General features: G+C 36.4%; 1 protein-coding gene across 4 annotated transcripts in view; it reads right to left on the bottom strand.

Annotated features, from left to right (window-relative positions):
* FNDC3A (fibronectin type III domain containing 3A) overlaps positions 1 to 14,448 on the bottom strand; it is a 205,661-nt gene that overhangs the window by 13,974 nt on the left and 177,239 nt on the right. For all 4 annotated transcript variants that reach the window (XM_006083537.3, XM_006083535.3, XM_006083536.3 and 1 more), the window contains 9 exons: positions 7,693 to 7,831; positions 7,087 to 7,155; positions 5,890 to 6,008; positions 3,450 to 3,555; positions 3,187 to 3,362; positions 1,694 to 1,807; positions 837 to 986; positions 455 to 738; positions 140 to 352 (listed from right to left, as the gene is read on the bottom strand). In XM_006083537.3, coding sequence (XP_006083599.1) covers positions 140 to 352; positions 455 to 738; positions 837 to 986; positions 1,694 to 1,807; positions 3,187 to 3,362; positions 3,450 to 3,555; positions 5,890 to 6,008; positions 7,087 to 7,155; positions 7,693 to 7,831 — 1,370 coding nt within the window. The remainder of the gene's footprint in view (positions 1 to 139; positions 353 to 454; positions 739 to 836; positions 987 to 1,693; positions 1,808 to 3,186; positions 3,363 to 3,449; positions 3,556 to 5,889; positions 6,009 to 7,086; positions 7,156 to 7,692; positions 7,832 to 14,448) is intronic.

Below are 14,448 nucleotides of genomic sequence, written 5' to 3'. Positions count from 1 at the left end.
CTCTAATGCTTCAAAAACAGCACACTTCAAAATTCTTATGCAAATTCTCTTTGAAAATTTATTTTATTTACTTCTATTATTTATAAAAATATATTCAAGACCCAAGAAACTACATAAAGAAGTAATTTAAAACACCAACCTTCCGTTCTTATCCTCCATCTGAAGGTGGTACTGAATAGAATCTGTTGACAGTATTTTTGGGGTTCCTTCTCCCCATTTCAGCTTAAGGTTCTGGTGGCTGAAGGCAACACATTCCAGACGAGGTGGATCAGGAGGGAGGGGCTTAGTTTTTAACTTTATCATGTGGCTGAAAGGACCAGCTCCAAGGCTATTCAAGGCTTGAATTCGTATTCTAAGTGCCATATAAAAAAGAAAAATAAGTTTAGTTTATGATTATTCTATTTAAAGTGTCTCTCTGGTCTAGGCAAAAATTAGCATAGTTTTTATAGTATACCTGTATGTTGTATCTGGTTGCAAATTGTCTAGAATATAGCTTGTAACCTTTCCTACTGTCAAGGGCTGTTTATCTCCAAAGTCTATGCTGTAGGCAAGGATTTCTGAACCATGGTCACAAGGCTTTTCCCAGTTTATTGCAAGGCATGTAGAAGGTGAATAATCGGGATTTTCTATATCTTCATCACTTATTTCTTGAAGACAAGTCACAATAGCAGGAACTGATGGTGGAGTCACACAGGCTACTACTTCACTGAAAGGACCTGCCCCCACAATACTCAGAGCCTACAAATGAACAGAGCCCATAGTTAACTAAGACTTGGCCATGAAAATGCTCACAAAACCGTAAAGAGAGTAAGTGACGAGGCCCTTATTGCCTTTACCTGGACTCTGCAATAATAGGTAGTTGCTGGTGAAAGTCCTTTTAATTCATAACTGAGACTGGGCCCACAGTAACATATCTGCATACTTCCTTCAACTCCTCCCCACTCCAATCGATATTCAGTGACTTCAGTTCCATTACTCAAAGGGACCTTTAAATTAAGAAAAGGGTAAAGGTCTTAAGTTTCAACATTGATTAAACAGCTTTTGGGAAAAAATGTTCTTTACCCAAACATATAAAAAACTGGATTGCTTTTGAATTTCTTTAAAATGTTTAAGCAGAATTAAGACTACCCAATATTACATTTTTATTTATTAAGGCCACCTGAATTTAAGATTAGTCAAAAAAAATATAACTTTGTTTTCAATTGGAAATATGATTGAATCACTTTAAAGAGTACTCTAAGGTAAATATACTTCTAAATAATTCTATGAAGTAATATAAAATGGTAGATCATACAAGGATATTTTCTTTGTTAAATTTCAAAGGAAACTGAAAATGTAATTGTCATTATTATACACAATAAATCACTGGAGATAATGAGAAATAGTATTATACTAATTCCCAGGAATGTTTGTTCTGAACATTAAGCTAGTCAGTGGCTAAATATTTCATTACTGAGACAAAACCTTAGATAAAACACAAAGCACATCATGAATAAGAATCTAAATATCTGCAATGCAAATATACCTTACTTAAATGCTTCTAAGAGAAAAAACCCTCACTTTTTACCATGTGAATTTAAGGAGACTTACTCTTTGTATAACTTATGAGGATATAAACAGTATCTTTATTATTTTATATAAACTATCCTAATTGACTAAGAAAGTAAATATAAGTCAGTGGAAATGACAATACCTCCCAATTCACTTGTGCACAATTTGCAGATCTGCATGTCACTTGAGGGGGCTTGCATTGATCTGGTGGTCCAGGGGCTGTAGTAATATCACATTTTTCTGAAAATGGTCCAAACTAGAAAAACAAATGTAACCACCATTTCCATTTTTCACCTATCGAGTGCATAGCTCTCTATAAAAACTCACAAATAAGTGCATAATCACTCTCCTTCAAGACTAATTGGTCATAATATAAGTCTAAAAGCATTCACAGAAAGTAAAAAGATTTAAAGATCATAGAAGTGAATATGTGGGGTATTTTTAAGTTTCATTTACTATATTTTCTTCTCCTGTCCCTTATTCCTTCATGAACTGTTTTTTTGTTAGAAAGGCATAGCATTAGGGAATTAGGAATGTGGGATCAGTCAGAAAAAATTGTGAGGAGTGAAGAAACAGATATCAATTAAAAGCATAAGAGATGGTAAGGCATAAATTCTATCTTAAAATTTACAATAATTTAACATGGGTCTGACAGGTATATTCTTTGAAAAATACAGAAAGCAAGTATTTACTTAAGATGATTTAGACAAATTATTACAAACCTAGAAATACAGATTAAGGATACTAGTATTAAAGGTGTGATCCCAAAGTACTGCAGCCTTGTGGGGCTTTCAAGATGATGACTTATGTATGAACTGCCAACAAAGTATATAAAGTTGATGTAAGAAATTTAAAAATAAGGTTATAGATATTTGGAGAACATAAAATATAGCACAGTTCACTAAAACCTTAAATAATAGGGAGGGAAGAAGCTCAGTTTAATCTTGTGAAATTTTAATTACAGAATAGTTCAAAGAAACAGTGTTACTCAATTGAGGTAAGAAATTACTGCTTTGATCTTTGAGAACCTGCTTTAATGCAGAGAGGTTGACACAATTGAGTGGAGTCTGACAAACCTAAGTCTAAGGCTTATCTTTACCACTTCTTAGTTTGTGTAACTGTGGGCAAGATCTGAGCCCCAGCTGCCTTAGTTGTAAAATGAGATATCACCTATCTTTTGTTCAATTATGGAGTTGTACAGATATTTAGATAATATTTAAAAAAATCCACACAAAACCAGAAGTGCTTAAAATGTAAAGTTTTTTTTTCCTTAGGCAAAACAAGAATCACAATTAGTTGTCAATGGAAAGTAAATGCTGCATATAACCAGCCCAAAAAACAAATACTTCATCTTATGATCTTGTTTCTTCTCCTAAATTTACTAGTAAGTAAACCCTATAAGTACTACCTGAAAGGCAAATTTTAGCTCAGTTCAAGTCTAAAATTTCACAAATTGTAAGTGGGATTTGAAAATACTGAGGTTCTGTAACAATAATATGATTTCACCATATCTTATTTATCAGTATAGATTTACAGCTATAAATTGTGAAATATGGAGTCACAAATAAGAGGTGCAATTACATATGTTACATGAAACACACTGTGATTATAATTCACTCATCACAGTCTTCCTACCCCCATTTTGTTAGCTGCGTGTAGTCTGAAGCTGTAAGTCTTTCCAGGGAGAAGGTTGCTCACTGTACATTCTATTTCAGAACCTTGGTAAACTTCTTTGGGTTCATCTTTTTCTACAGAAGACATTTCCACACTGTAGCAGGAAATGGGAGATCCGCCATCAACCAGAGGGGGTCCTAAAGATGGAAAGATTTGTGCAACTTAACAAGAGGAATATATTTAGTATTAACTTAATTATAATTTGTTACCAAAATGGAAATTACCCCATCGTAATTGTATTTCTTTTGCTTTGGGTCTACCCTGTAATCTGGGAGGGAGGCATGGGCCAGGAGGCACAGCTGGAGTCTGCACAAGTAAAGTTTCAGATACCTGCCAAAACAAAAGCAAAAACAAAACAAAATGCCCCAAACTAAATAGTGAGATTGCTTTTGTTAAAGAAAAATAACATAAACACAAAGATTGTACCAAATTTGAAATTATACTTGACTATTGACTGAAAATAAAGTTCTGAATAAAATCAAACGTTATAAAATCAAGAGTAAGTCATTAAAACTAAAATTTTATATACACAAATAAAGACACTGAATACTATGTACAAAATAACTTACCAAAATAAATAAAAAGAAAAGCTCTTCCTTTTCTTTTCTTTTTCATAAATAAAAAACAAAACAAAAAAGAGAAAAAGAAAACTCGAAAAAAAAAAAACATAAATAAAAACCAAAAAACCCTTACATCCAACACAACCTAATGGACATTATTTTGACCCTGTCCAAATGGATCCACAAATCTCTTCTAAGGAAGGATGTTTTAACATTCTGTGAATGCAATTTACCATGTTTTCAGGAGATTTAGACTATTTTGGCCACTTTACTGCATACTGTATTTTTCACCTGTTTAATTTACTTATTAATTTAAAAAAGTGATTTTCTTCTTCCTTTCCACCTAAAAATAATTTAAAAAATTAGATAAGTTTTTCCAAGTATCTATCATCTTTCCAGGTGTTTGGTATTACTTTTAGCTTCTATGCCATTTTTTAAAAAAAGTCTTTTATTTTAAAAGACATTTTCTTAAAAACATTGACAGAAACCCAGTGCCATATATGCCTTATCTGCACTGTGTTAAGATTTACACTTAACTTTCTTTCCAAAGATAAATAAAATATTTGGTCATCACCTTATTCAGAAATGTATCTTATATAAGAATGCTATAATGTTATATTAGAAAAATAGCTTTTTTGGGGGGTGGGGGTGGGAAGGGGAGTAGGAGGTTGTTTTTTTTTTAGAATCCAGGAAGATTTTCTTATTAGAGAAAATGAAGCAACTGGATCCCAAGCCTGTTGGGCAGGACTTGCATGCAGTTTCAGAATACTTGCATTTTCAACAATTCATTTTTTAAAAGTACTTTTACTACATTAAATTCCATTTGAAATATAATAACAATTATGAATGCTCTAAGAAACCACTCTTGGTTAAATTCATTAAAAAGAAAAAAATTAGTCCCATTAAAAAACATACTTCTGAATACTGGCCAGTGTGGCTCAGTTGGTTGAGTGTCGTCCCATGCATGGGAAGGTTTCAGGTTTGATTCCTAGTCAGGGCACATACCTAGGTTGCAGGATTGATCCCCAGTCGGGGCGCATATGGGAGGCAACCAATCAATGTATCTCTCTCACATTGATGATTCCCTTTCTTTCTCTTCCTCCCTCTCTAAAATAAATTAAACCAACAAAAAAAACCCCCCCAAACCCCCGTACTTTTCCAGAACATTACATATGTCTCATATATAGTCAATGGTACAAATTTAAGTTCATTTTGGCTATTGGGTCTCTAATAATAAAAATAATTACCACCTTTTTGGAAATAAGTAAATATCATAATATTTACTTAATAAATATTAAACAGTAAATGACATTTTATGGTTTGTCTTGGCAATTTATGGAGCAATACATCAGTTTACAATTATTTTATTTCTATTTGTTATGTATGGTTATTAAGCAACATACTAAAATTTATCTTTTTTTCAAAAATATTTTTATTGATTTCCGAGAGGAAGGAAGAGGGAGAAAGAGAAACATCAATGATGAGAGAGAATCACTGATTGGCTGCCTCCTGCACGCCCCTTACTGGGGATGGAGCCTGCAACCCCAGCATGTGCCCTTGACCGGAATCGGACCTGGGACCCTTCAGTTCGTAGGCTGATGTGCTATCCATTGAGCCCAATCGGCTAGGGCAGTAGTCGGCAAACTGCGGCTTGTGAGCCACATGCGGCTCTTTGGCCCCTTGAGTGTGGCTCTTCCTAAGCCTTAGGAGTACCCTAATTAAGTTAATAACAATGTACCTACCTATATAGTTTAAGTTTAAAAAATTTAGCTCTCAAAAGAAATTTCAACCATTGTACTGTTGATATTTGGCTCTGTTGACTAATGAGTTTGCCAACTACTGGGCTAGGGCATAAAATTTATCTTTATAAAATTTTCTACAATGTTTTCATATATTTGTTTTTCCAAAGTTGAAAATAGATATTCACTGAATACAGATATGCACTAAGTACTATTATTAGAATATTCTGGCCACTATAAAATTAACCAGCTGGTGACAGAAATTACTTTTATACATGTATAAATACATTTTAATATTGAAGTGTCATCTGGTGATCTCATTTAATTTGATCAAACTTGAAAAAAAATCTCTATATAAATATTACCGCACTCTGTCCTCCATCACTGATGCAGTAAACTCGTAAACGATAGAAACAGCCTGGACTCAGTCGATCACAAAGATGTTCCCTAGTAGCTCCACTGTATATCATATCCCATTTGTTTCCTGTAAGGTGAAGAATTATGTTCAATCAGCGCCAAGGTAATGTTTAACGTTTTGGTATCATGGACACGGCAGGTTTCCTAGCTTCACTAAATAAGTGTTTATGTAATTTGTCAGAAACAATTTAAGCTTGTTTCGAGTTTCCTGGAAATGATCTAATTTTCTTTATGTGTGTAGCTTCCTAGACAAATTTTGCATGGCTTTGTTGAAGGGAAATATCTCAGTAACTCTGTACAGACTTTGGCTGAGATTGATAATTTGCTTTTAATTAAGCATTTTAAATGTGTTTACTGGTCCAGTAATAACATTATAACACACAAAGAAAGAACCAATACCACAGGAAGTTTAGTCTTAATTAAAAGACATCCTTATTTTTTTGCAGGCAATAGGTCATTTCAAGAAATAAAGACTGTTAAATGTGTCATTCAAAAATAAAGTTTAGTAGGCATAAAATTTCTTATTAAAATTAGTATTATGTAAGTTAACTAAATTTTAGAAGATAAATTTTCTCTGGTACATCTGGGTATAATCTAACTGAATAAACTAATTTCAGAAGAGTTTAGGTATACTGGACTTGAGCAATGCAAACAAAAAAATAAGAAAATGTAAATGAAATCATGTAAGTATACAGCAGTCTCACATTTGATTTATTTCTAAAGATTACAACTTAAAGTGGTTCGTAACATGCAAAATCCTAACTACTACAAACAAAGGAAAAAAAACCCAAGAGAAAAGAAAAAAGATCATATAAAGCTAGAGGCCTGGTGCACGAAATTTGTGCGGGGGTGGGGGTGGGGGGTGGGGGTTGGGGTGGCCCCTCAGCCCAGCCTGGGCCTTCTCTCAGTCTGGGAGCTCTTGGGGGGATGTCTGCTGTGGAGGCGGGAGAGGCTCCCGCCACCCCTGCTGCACTCGCCAGCTGTGAGCCTGGCTTCTGGCTGAGCGGCGCTCCCCCTGTGGGAGCACACTGACCACCTGGGGGCAGCTCGTGCATTGAGCATCTGCCCCTTGGTGGTCAGTGTGCATCATAGCAACCGGTCATCCCGCTGTTCGGTTGATTTGCATATTAGCCTTTTATTCTTACCATTAGAACCTTCTGCCATCTCCACTATATATTTATTGATGGATGCCCCTCCATTGTCTTTTGGTGGGTCTATCCAAAGAAACAATAGTAGTATTAGGCAAAGTACATGCAATTTAAAATGACAGAAAATCTTAATAAACATAATATCAAATCTAGTATTGCTTAAAAAGAAAAAAGAAATCACCTACAATGCTTTTTTATTAATATCAGCAACTCATTAATCTATTGCTTTTGCATTAAGTAGTATATAAGTAGGTGTTTAATAAATGTTTGTTTTAAATGAATAAGTGATTTTCATTTCTCATGAGAGCCAGGATGACCTAGGTGACATTAACTACAAGTTCAGCAATCTTCCATTTTACACAGTGCTGCCCCTGCCAACAGTTCTACAGTAGACCCCAAATTCTTCGTGTATCAAATCTGAACTTAGTATGTGTGAGTACATACATAGCTGTTCACAAAAAAGATCCTCAAACCATGACTCTTACATTTCCTATTAAACTTGCTCTAACCTATTTATTTACGTATTTTAAAAATTATCTTACTATTCAAATCATTTTAATCAAATATAGAAGTAATGATGTACAAATATGCATAAAATCTTACCCCAAGTTATTTTAAAACTGTGTGAATGTATCTTTCCTTTAACTGAAGGCTTTATGGGTACTCCTGGTTTATCAGGGCATGTAGTGAATTCTACTATTTCACTTGGATTACTTTTACCTTCTGAGTTGTAAGCAATAACCTGTGATGAGACATAAAAACATAAAATAATGTTTGAGACAATGATATTGGCTTAATGAACAAAGTGGTGAGAGACATAAAGGCTCAATCAAATGATACAGTTTTCACACTGTGATAAGCCATCAGGCTTATTTATGTTTTTTATAGGGACTAAGCATATATAAAGAGTATTCAGTCCTAGAAGTATTCAGTGTAAATCTAACATTTTGATACTAAGCAAAAGTCATCACAAGAACAAGCTAAATCTGATGATACTTGATGGACTTTCCAGTTTCCCTGACCTGTGGTCAACTGCAGTCTGAAAACATTAAATGGAAAATTCCAGAAATAATTCATAAGTTTTAAATTGTGACTGTTCTGAGTAGCCTGATGAAATCTTGCGCTGTCCTACTGCAGCTGGTCTATGACATGAATTACCATTTGTTTAACGCATCCACAATGTATACATACTGCCCACCCGTTAAGTCATTTAGCAGCCCTCTTGGTTATCAGAGTGAGGAGGAGTGAAGAAGAGAGGGGGAGAGAGAGATAATGCACATGTGCCTCACAGCACATTTACCTAATTTTTATTACAGTATATTGTTATAATTGTTCTATTTTATTCGTTATTAATTGCTTATTGTGCCTAATTTATAAGTTAAACTCTATCATAGGAATGTATGTATAGAAAAAAAGTACATATAGGATTTGGTACTATTTGCAGTTTCAGGCATCCACTGGGGGTCTTGGAATATATCCCCCCCAAATAAGGGGGAGGGACTACTGTATCAGTAAATACCGTCAACTTTCTCTACTTTTCTGTTTTTACTACTACCACCACCTTAGTCAATGCCTCCTTTATCCTATCTTTTCAGAATGGCTACACTATACCACCAACTAGTTTCCAGCTTCCATTCCTTCCCTCAACCCCATTTACTTTCTACACTTCAGCCAGTGGGACTTTATCACTTTTCAGCTTAGAACCCATCAATGGCTTCTTGTCTTATTCAGAATAAAATCTAAATTCCTTATTATGGCCCATGTCAGTGGTTGGCAAACTGCGGCTCACGAGCCACATGCGGCTCTTTGGCCCCTTGAGTGTGGCTCTTCCACAAAATACCATGTGTGGGCGCGCACGTACAGTGCGATTGAAACTTCGTGGCAATTGAAACGTACCTCAATCAGATTGAGGACGTTTTTAGCAAAGACCAGCTTAGGAGTACCCTAATTAAGTTAATAACAATGTACCTACCTATATAGTTTAAGTTTAAAAAATTTGGCTCTCAAAAGAAATTTCAATCGTTGTACTATTGATATTTGGCTCTGTTGACTAATGAGTTTGCCGACCACTGGCCTATGTGATTTCACCCCTGACTATCTCCACTTTAGGACCTTTTGCATTAGTAATTATTCCCCCTGTCTGGAATGTTCTTTCTGATCTTGGCATGCTACCTCCTTCTTTCTATTTGTATATGTTCAAATGTCATTTCTGAGAAGACTTCCTTGACTACCCAAGTAATTGCCATGTCACTCTATTTTAGTTAACTTATAACTATCTGATATTTGTTTGACTTTCTATTGCCTCCACTAGAATATTAGTTATTTTGATCACTGTTGTATTCCTAGTTTTTAGAACAGTGCTTATCATAGAGTAAATGCTCAATAATTATTGAGTGATTCATAGACAGGGACCATTATGACATGCCATGACACTATAGATGAGGATCTAAATAAATCTACCCCAAATAACTCATGCAGCCCATGAGAACTCAGTAAAATTTAGTCTAATTGCTCAATTTTGCTCAGGTTTCCTCAGTCGTCCCAAAGGACTATTCAGATAGATTTTCAGGATGTCTCTTCATTCTGCTGCTATACAAATTAGACTACAAAGGGGATCAAAACACTTCCCAATATGGTACAGAGTGTCTACTAAAACCTAATAACTACAGAAAACTTTAATAATAAGAACAGGCCCTGGACGATGTGGCTCAGTTGGTTGAAGTGTCACCTCATATACCCAAAGGTCACGGGTTCAATTCCCAGTCAGGGCGCATATCCAGGCTTTGAGTTCGATCCCCAGTTGGGATGTGTATGGAAGGCAACTGGTTGATGTATGTCTGTCTCTCTGTCTCTGTCTCTGTCTCTGTCTCTCTCTCTCTCTCTCCCCCCCCCGCCTCTCGGAAATCAATAAGAATGTATCTTCATGTGAAGATTAAAAAGAAAAAAGAAAAAAAAAACAGATTTCCTAAAGACCATAAAGATTCACTAATTATGTTTTTAAAGGTATATAATATTTCATCATTGACTCCTTTTACTTCAGTTGGTCATAAATGTATCTCTATATATAAAAGCCAAGTGACCGGAATGATGGAATGACTGGTCGCTATAACATGCACGGCGGTGGCCAACCAGCCCAATCGGGGCCCCAATGGGTTCCCCTCAACCTCCCATGGCCTCTCCCCCAAGCTGGTCCTGCCCCTGATTAGGGCAGGTGGCTGGACCCCACCATGCACGAATTCGTGCACCGGGCCTCTAGTAAAGCTATAAGGTTATCTCAGCCCATCCCAATTTTACAAATAATCAAAACATTCATTTAGTGGCCACCATAGAGGGAGCATGGTGCTAAAAATTCTAGGTGTGGTGCACACCTTACCTTAATTAGAATCTTTATGCAAAAGACAGGCAATATGCATATCAAAAGAATTACACACACAAAAAGATGACTATGGCTTAAAAAATGATTCAGGAATCCTTTAAAAGGCAAATGTAAGTAATATGGGGCAGCAGTGAAAGGGGACTATCGACGAGGATTTAAAGAAATCTACTATTGGGTAAGACAGAACAGAAAACCCTGAGTATAAGAGCAGAAGTGAACAGCAAAATAGTGAGCTCTGCTCAGGAAAAAATGAGTAATCAATCTAGTAAGGTAGCCTGTTTATGTAAGGAATAAAAAGCAGTACATTTAAAAAACTGAATTGGTCAGAATAATAAAACAACAACAACACCTATGTCAAACTAAGGAAAATGGTTTTCAGAGGGAAAGCTGTTTCAGAAAGGTAAATCTAGCTATAAAATAGAACTTGGATTAGAAGGCAAGAGAATAGCCTGAAAGCAATACACAACAGGTTTGGAGATTTAGTATTCTTAAAGACAGAAATGACAGAGGAGAAAGGAAGGCAGACAAGATGAGAAAAAAGGAAGGGAAGATGACTATGTACTGTCATAGATGCTGATTTATACAGTGGGGCCTTGACTTACGAGTGTCCCGACTAACGAGTTTTTCGAGATACTAGCCGTCTCTCGGCCGATTTTTTTGCTTTGACTTGCGAGCTAAAATTCGGGTTATGAGCCAGCTTCAGATACCCCACCGCTAGTTGGTGCAGCGAACGTCACAGTGAAGGCCACAACATCAGCCCAGCATCACGTGTCTCACTCGTTCACTTTAATGATTTGACATACGAGTAATTTGAGTGATGAGCTCCGTCATGGAACGAATTAAACTCGTAAGTCAAGGCCCCACTGTAAGTACATTTCAAGGGAACATGACTATGTACTGTCATAGATGCTGATATATAAGTACATAACTTCAGAGAAGTTAACAGATCCAGGTACTGTTTTGCTTTTCTTCATTGATGAAAGGCCTCAAAAAAACAGGTAACAAGTAAAAGTGAAAGTATCTAAGGACTCTCAGCCCTTAGACCAGTGGTTCTAAACCTTCCTAATGCTGCAACCCTTTAATACAGTTTCTCATGTGTGATGACCCCCAATTTCATTGTTACAAATTGAACATAATTAAAGCATAGTGATTAATCACAAAAACAATATGTGATTATATATATGTTTTCCGATGGTCTTAGGCGACCCCTGTGAAAGGGTCGTTCGACCCCCAAAGGGGTCGCGACCCACAGGTCAAGAACCGCTGCCTTGGACTATAGAAGCCTTGTTACTTGAAAAACTATTTTTCAGGAAACAAGGCATCAGCTTTCTAGTGGCTCAGAATCACAGGAACTGGCTACTAGCCTCTGAAGCCTTTAATTCTTCTTCTTTTCAGGTCTTGGCTCAGCTTCCAGTGAACCATTTGATGAAATTAGCATTGTTTGCTTTATTTTAAGAAATGACTGCTTTCTTATGCTTTAAATCTTTACTTTCATTTTTATTTTATCCTTTAAATTCTTTTATTGTTCTAATTTTGTTTTAGTATTTTGCATGTCCTAGGACTGTCCTTAGTATCGAATCGAGAACTCTAGCATTTGGAAAACTTAGTCATTTTAGAATTTTATGTAATTCATATCCTTATTGTTTCTTTAAAAAAATAACATACTATCTAGTCATTACATCCTGTATTATATTTTTATTGCTTTTGCTTAGTATTCTAAGATTTCTAAGTTAAGATTTTGTTTTAATATGTTTCCTTGAAAGAGGAGTCTGCAATGCCACGTCAGAAAAGAAAGACAGACATTGCAGTAATATTTAATAATTTAAACCCTCTCAGCTGGTACCCAGTACATGGTAGATTCAAAATAAATGTCTGGGCTTCTAGAAAACTTTATACAGTCATCATTTTCTCTATCCTAACATTTTTTTTTCTGCTCTAGATCTGTGGTTCTCAAATTTCAGTAAGCATCAGGATCATTTGGAGGGCTTTCTGAGATACAGATTGCTAGGCTTTACCCCCAGAATTTCCGATTGAATAAATCTGGGTTGGGGCCAGTGAATTAATATTTCTAACAATTCCCAAGTGATGTTGATAGTATGGTTTGATGATAACACTTTGAGAACTACTGTTCTAGATCTCGGATTTGTATATCCTGCAATTTGAGAGTGACTGCCATAGTGAAACAGTTTTGAATATAAATTGGTGATTTGCTTACTAGAAGTTCTGAAAATGAAACTAATATATAAAGCACAGTATAACAGATATAATTATGCCCTGCATAATCAAAGTTACCATTATAATTAAAATGTTCTTTCTAAGGTTCTTAAGGAGTAATAAACTTATTTTAGATCTTTGAAAGTTAAAACAATTTATAGTGGCGTGGCTTTTATCATTTATTTGAAACTAGAGGCCCGGTGCACAAAAATTTGTGCACTGGGGGGGGGGGGGGGATCCCTCAGCCCGGCCTGCGCCCATTTGCAGTCCAGGACCCCTTGGGGGATGTCCACCTGTTGACTTAGGCCCACTCCCTGGGGGATCAGGCCTAAGCTTGCAGTCAGACATCCTTCTGGCAGCCAGGGAGCCCTCGGGGGATGTCCGACTAAAGGCTTAGGCTCCCAAGGGATCGGGCCTAAACCGTTAGTTGGACATTCTTAGTGCTGCCACGGAGGTGGGAGAGGCTTCTGCCACCACCTCTGCGCTGGCCAGCTATGAGCCAGCTTCTGGCTGAGTGGCACTCCCCATATAGAAGTGCACTGACCACCAGGGGGCAGCTCCTGCACTGAGCGTCTGCCCCCTGGTGGCCAGTGCGCATCATAGCAACCGGCCATTCTGCCGTTCAGTCAATTTGCATATTAGTCTTTTATTATTATTATTATTATTATTATTATTATTATTATTATTATTATATAGGATGTCCCTATTTCCCCCCTTTTGCCCCCTCTACCCAGCTCTTGCCCCCCACTTCTCTCTGGCCATCACCATACTGTTGTCTATATCCATGGGTTGTCCATATATTTTCTTTGGCTAATCCCTTCTTTAAATTCACTTCTTTAAATTTTTATTTTCAGATAAGTGCTTATAACTGCACTATTATATATTTTCTATTATATCATTTAGAATTAAGATATTTTTTAATTGAACCCTTGTAAATTTTAGCACAATTTAATAAATTATGCTAGAATCAATTAGGAGATTTTTCATGTAATGCAGATACATTTCAATTAATATTTTATTAATTTTTAATTTTTTAATATTTTAATTTGAAATAATCTCATACATGTAAAAAAAACTATAAAATACTACAGCATATTATATGTACTCTTCACCAAATTTCTTAGGTGTTAATAATTTAAACATAACCATTATACAACTAACAAAATTTGGAATATATTTTTCTTATAATCTTTAATGTTACTTAATCCATTTACTTTGTTTTTGTTAATCTTCACCCAAGGATATTTTTCCATTGAATTTTAGAGAGAGTGAAGGGAAAGGGTGAGACACATTGATTGGTTGCCTCCTGCACATGCTCTGATAGGGACTGGGGATCAAGCCAGCAACTGAGGTACATGCCCTTGACTGGAATCTAACCTGGGACCCTTCAGTCCAAGGGCTAATGCTCTATCCACTGAGCAAAACAGGCTGCAGCTTAATTCATTTACTTTTAATCTATGTGTGTCTTTATATTTAAAGTGGGTTTTGTTTTTGATTCACCCTCATAATCTGTCTTTTAATTGGTGCATTTATGCCACTGACTTTCAGAGTGCTTATTGATAGAGTTACTGCCATATCTGACAGCTCCTGGAGCTTGTGGGGCCAGCGTGCCTGCGGCCCGGGAAGGGATCAGGTCCCGGGCGGCAGGCAGGCGGCTCCTGGGGCTTGCGGGGCAGGCAAGCGGCTTCTCGCGTTGCCCACAGGGGCCTGGATGGCGGCTGGCGCTGGCGGCTCGTGCTGTCCCGCCCTGCCTGCAGTATGCAAATTAG

The sequence above is a fragment of the Myotis lucifugus genome, unplaced genomic scaffold (genome assembly GCF_000147115.1).
Source record: "Myotis lucifugus unplaced genomic scaffold, Myoluc2.0 scaffold_7, whole genome shotgun sequence".
In the NCBI taxonomy this organism is placed as follows: Eukaryota; Metazoa; Chordata; class Mammalia; order Chiroptera; family Vespertilionidae; genus Myotis; species Myotis lucifugus.
The sequence above is the reverse complement of the archived record's forward strand: the minus strand, read 5'-3'. Positions and strand labels throughout refer to the sequence as shown.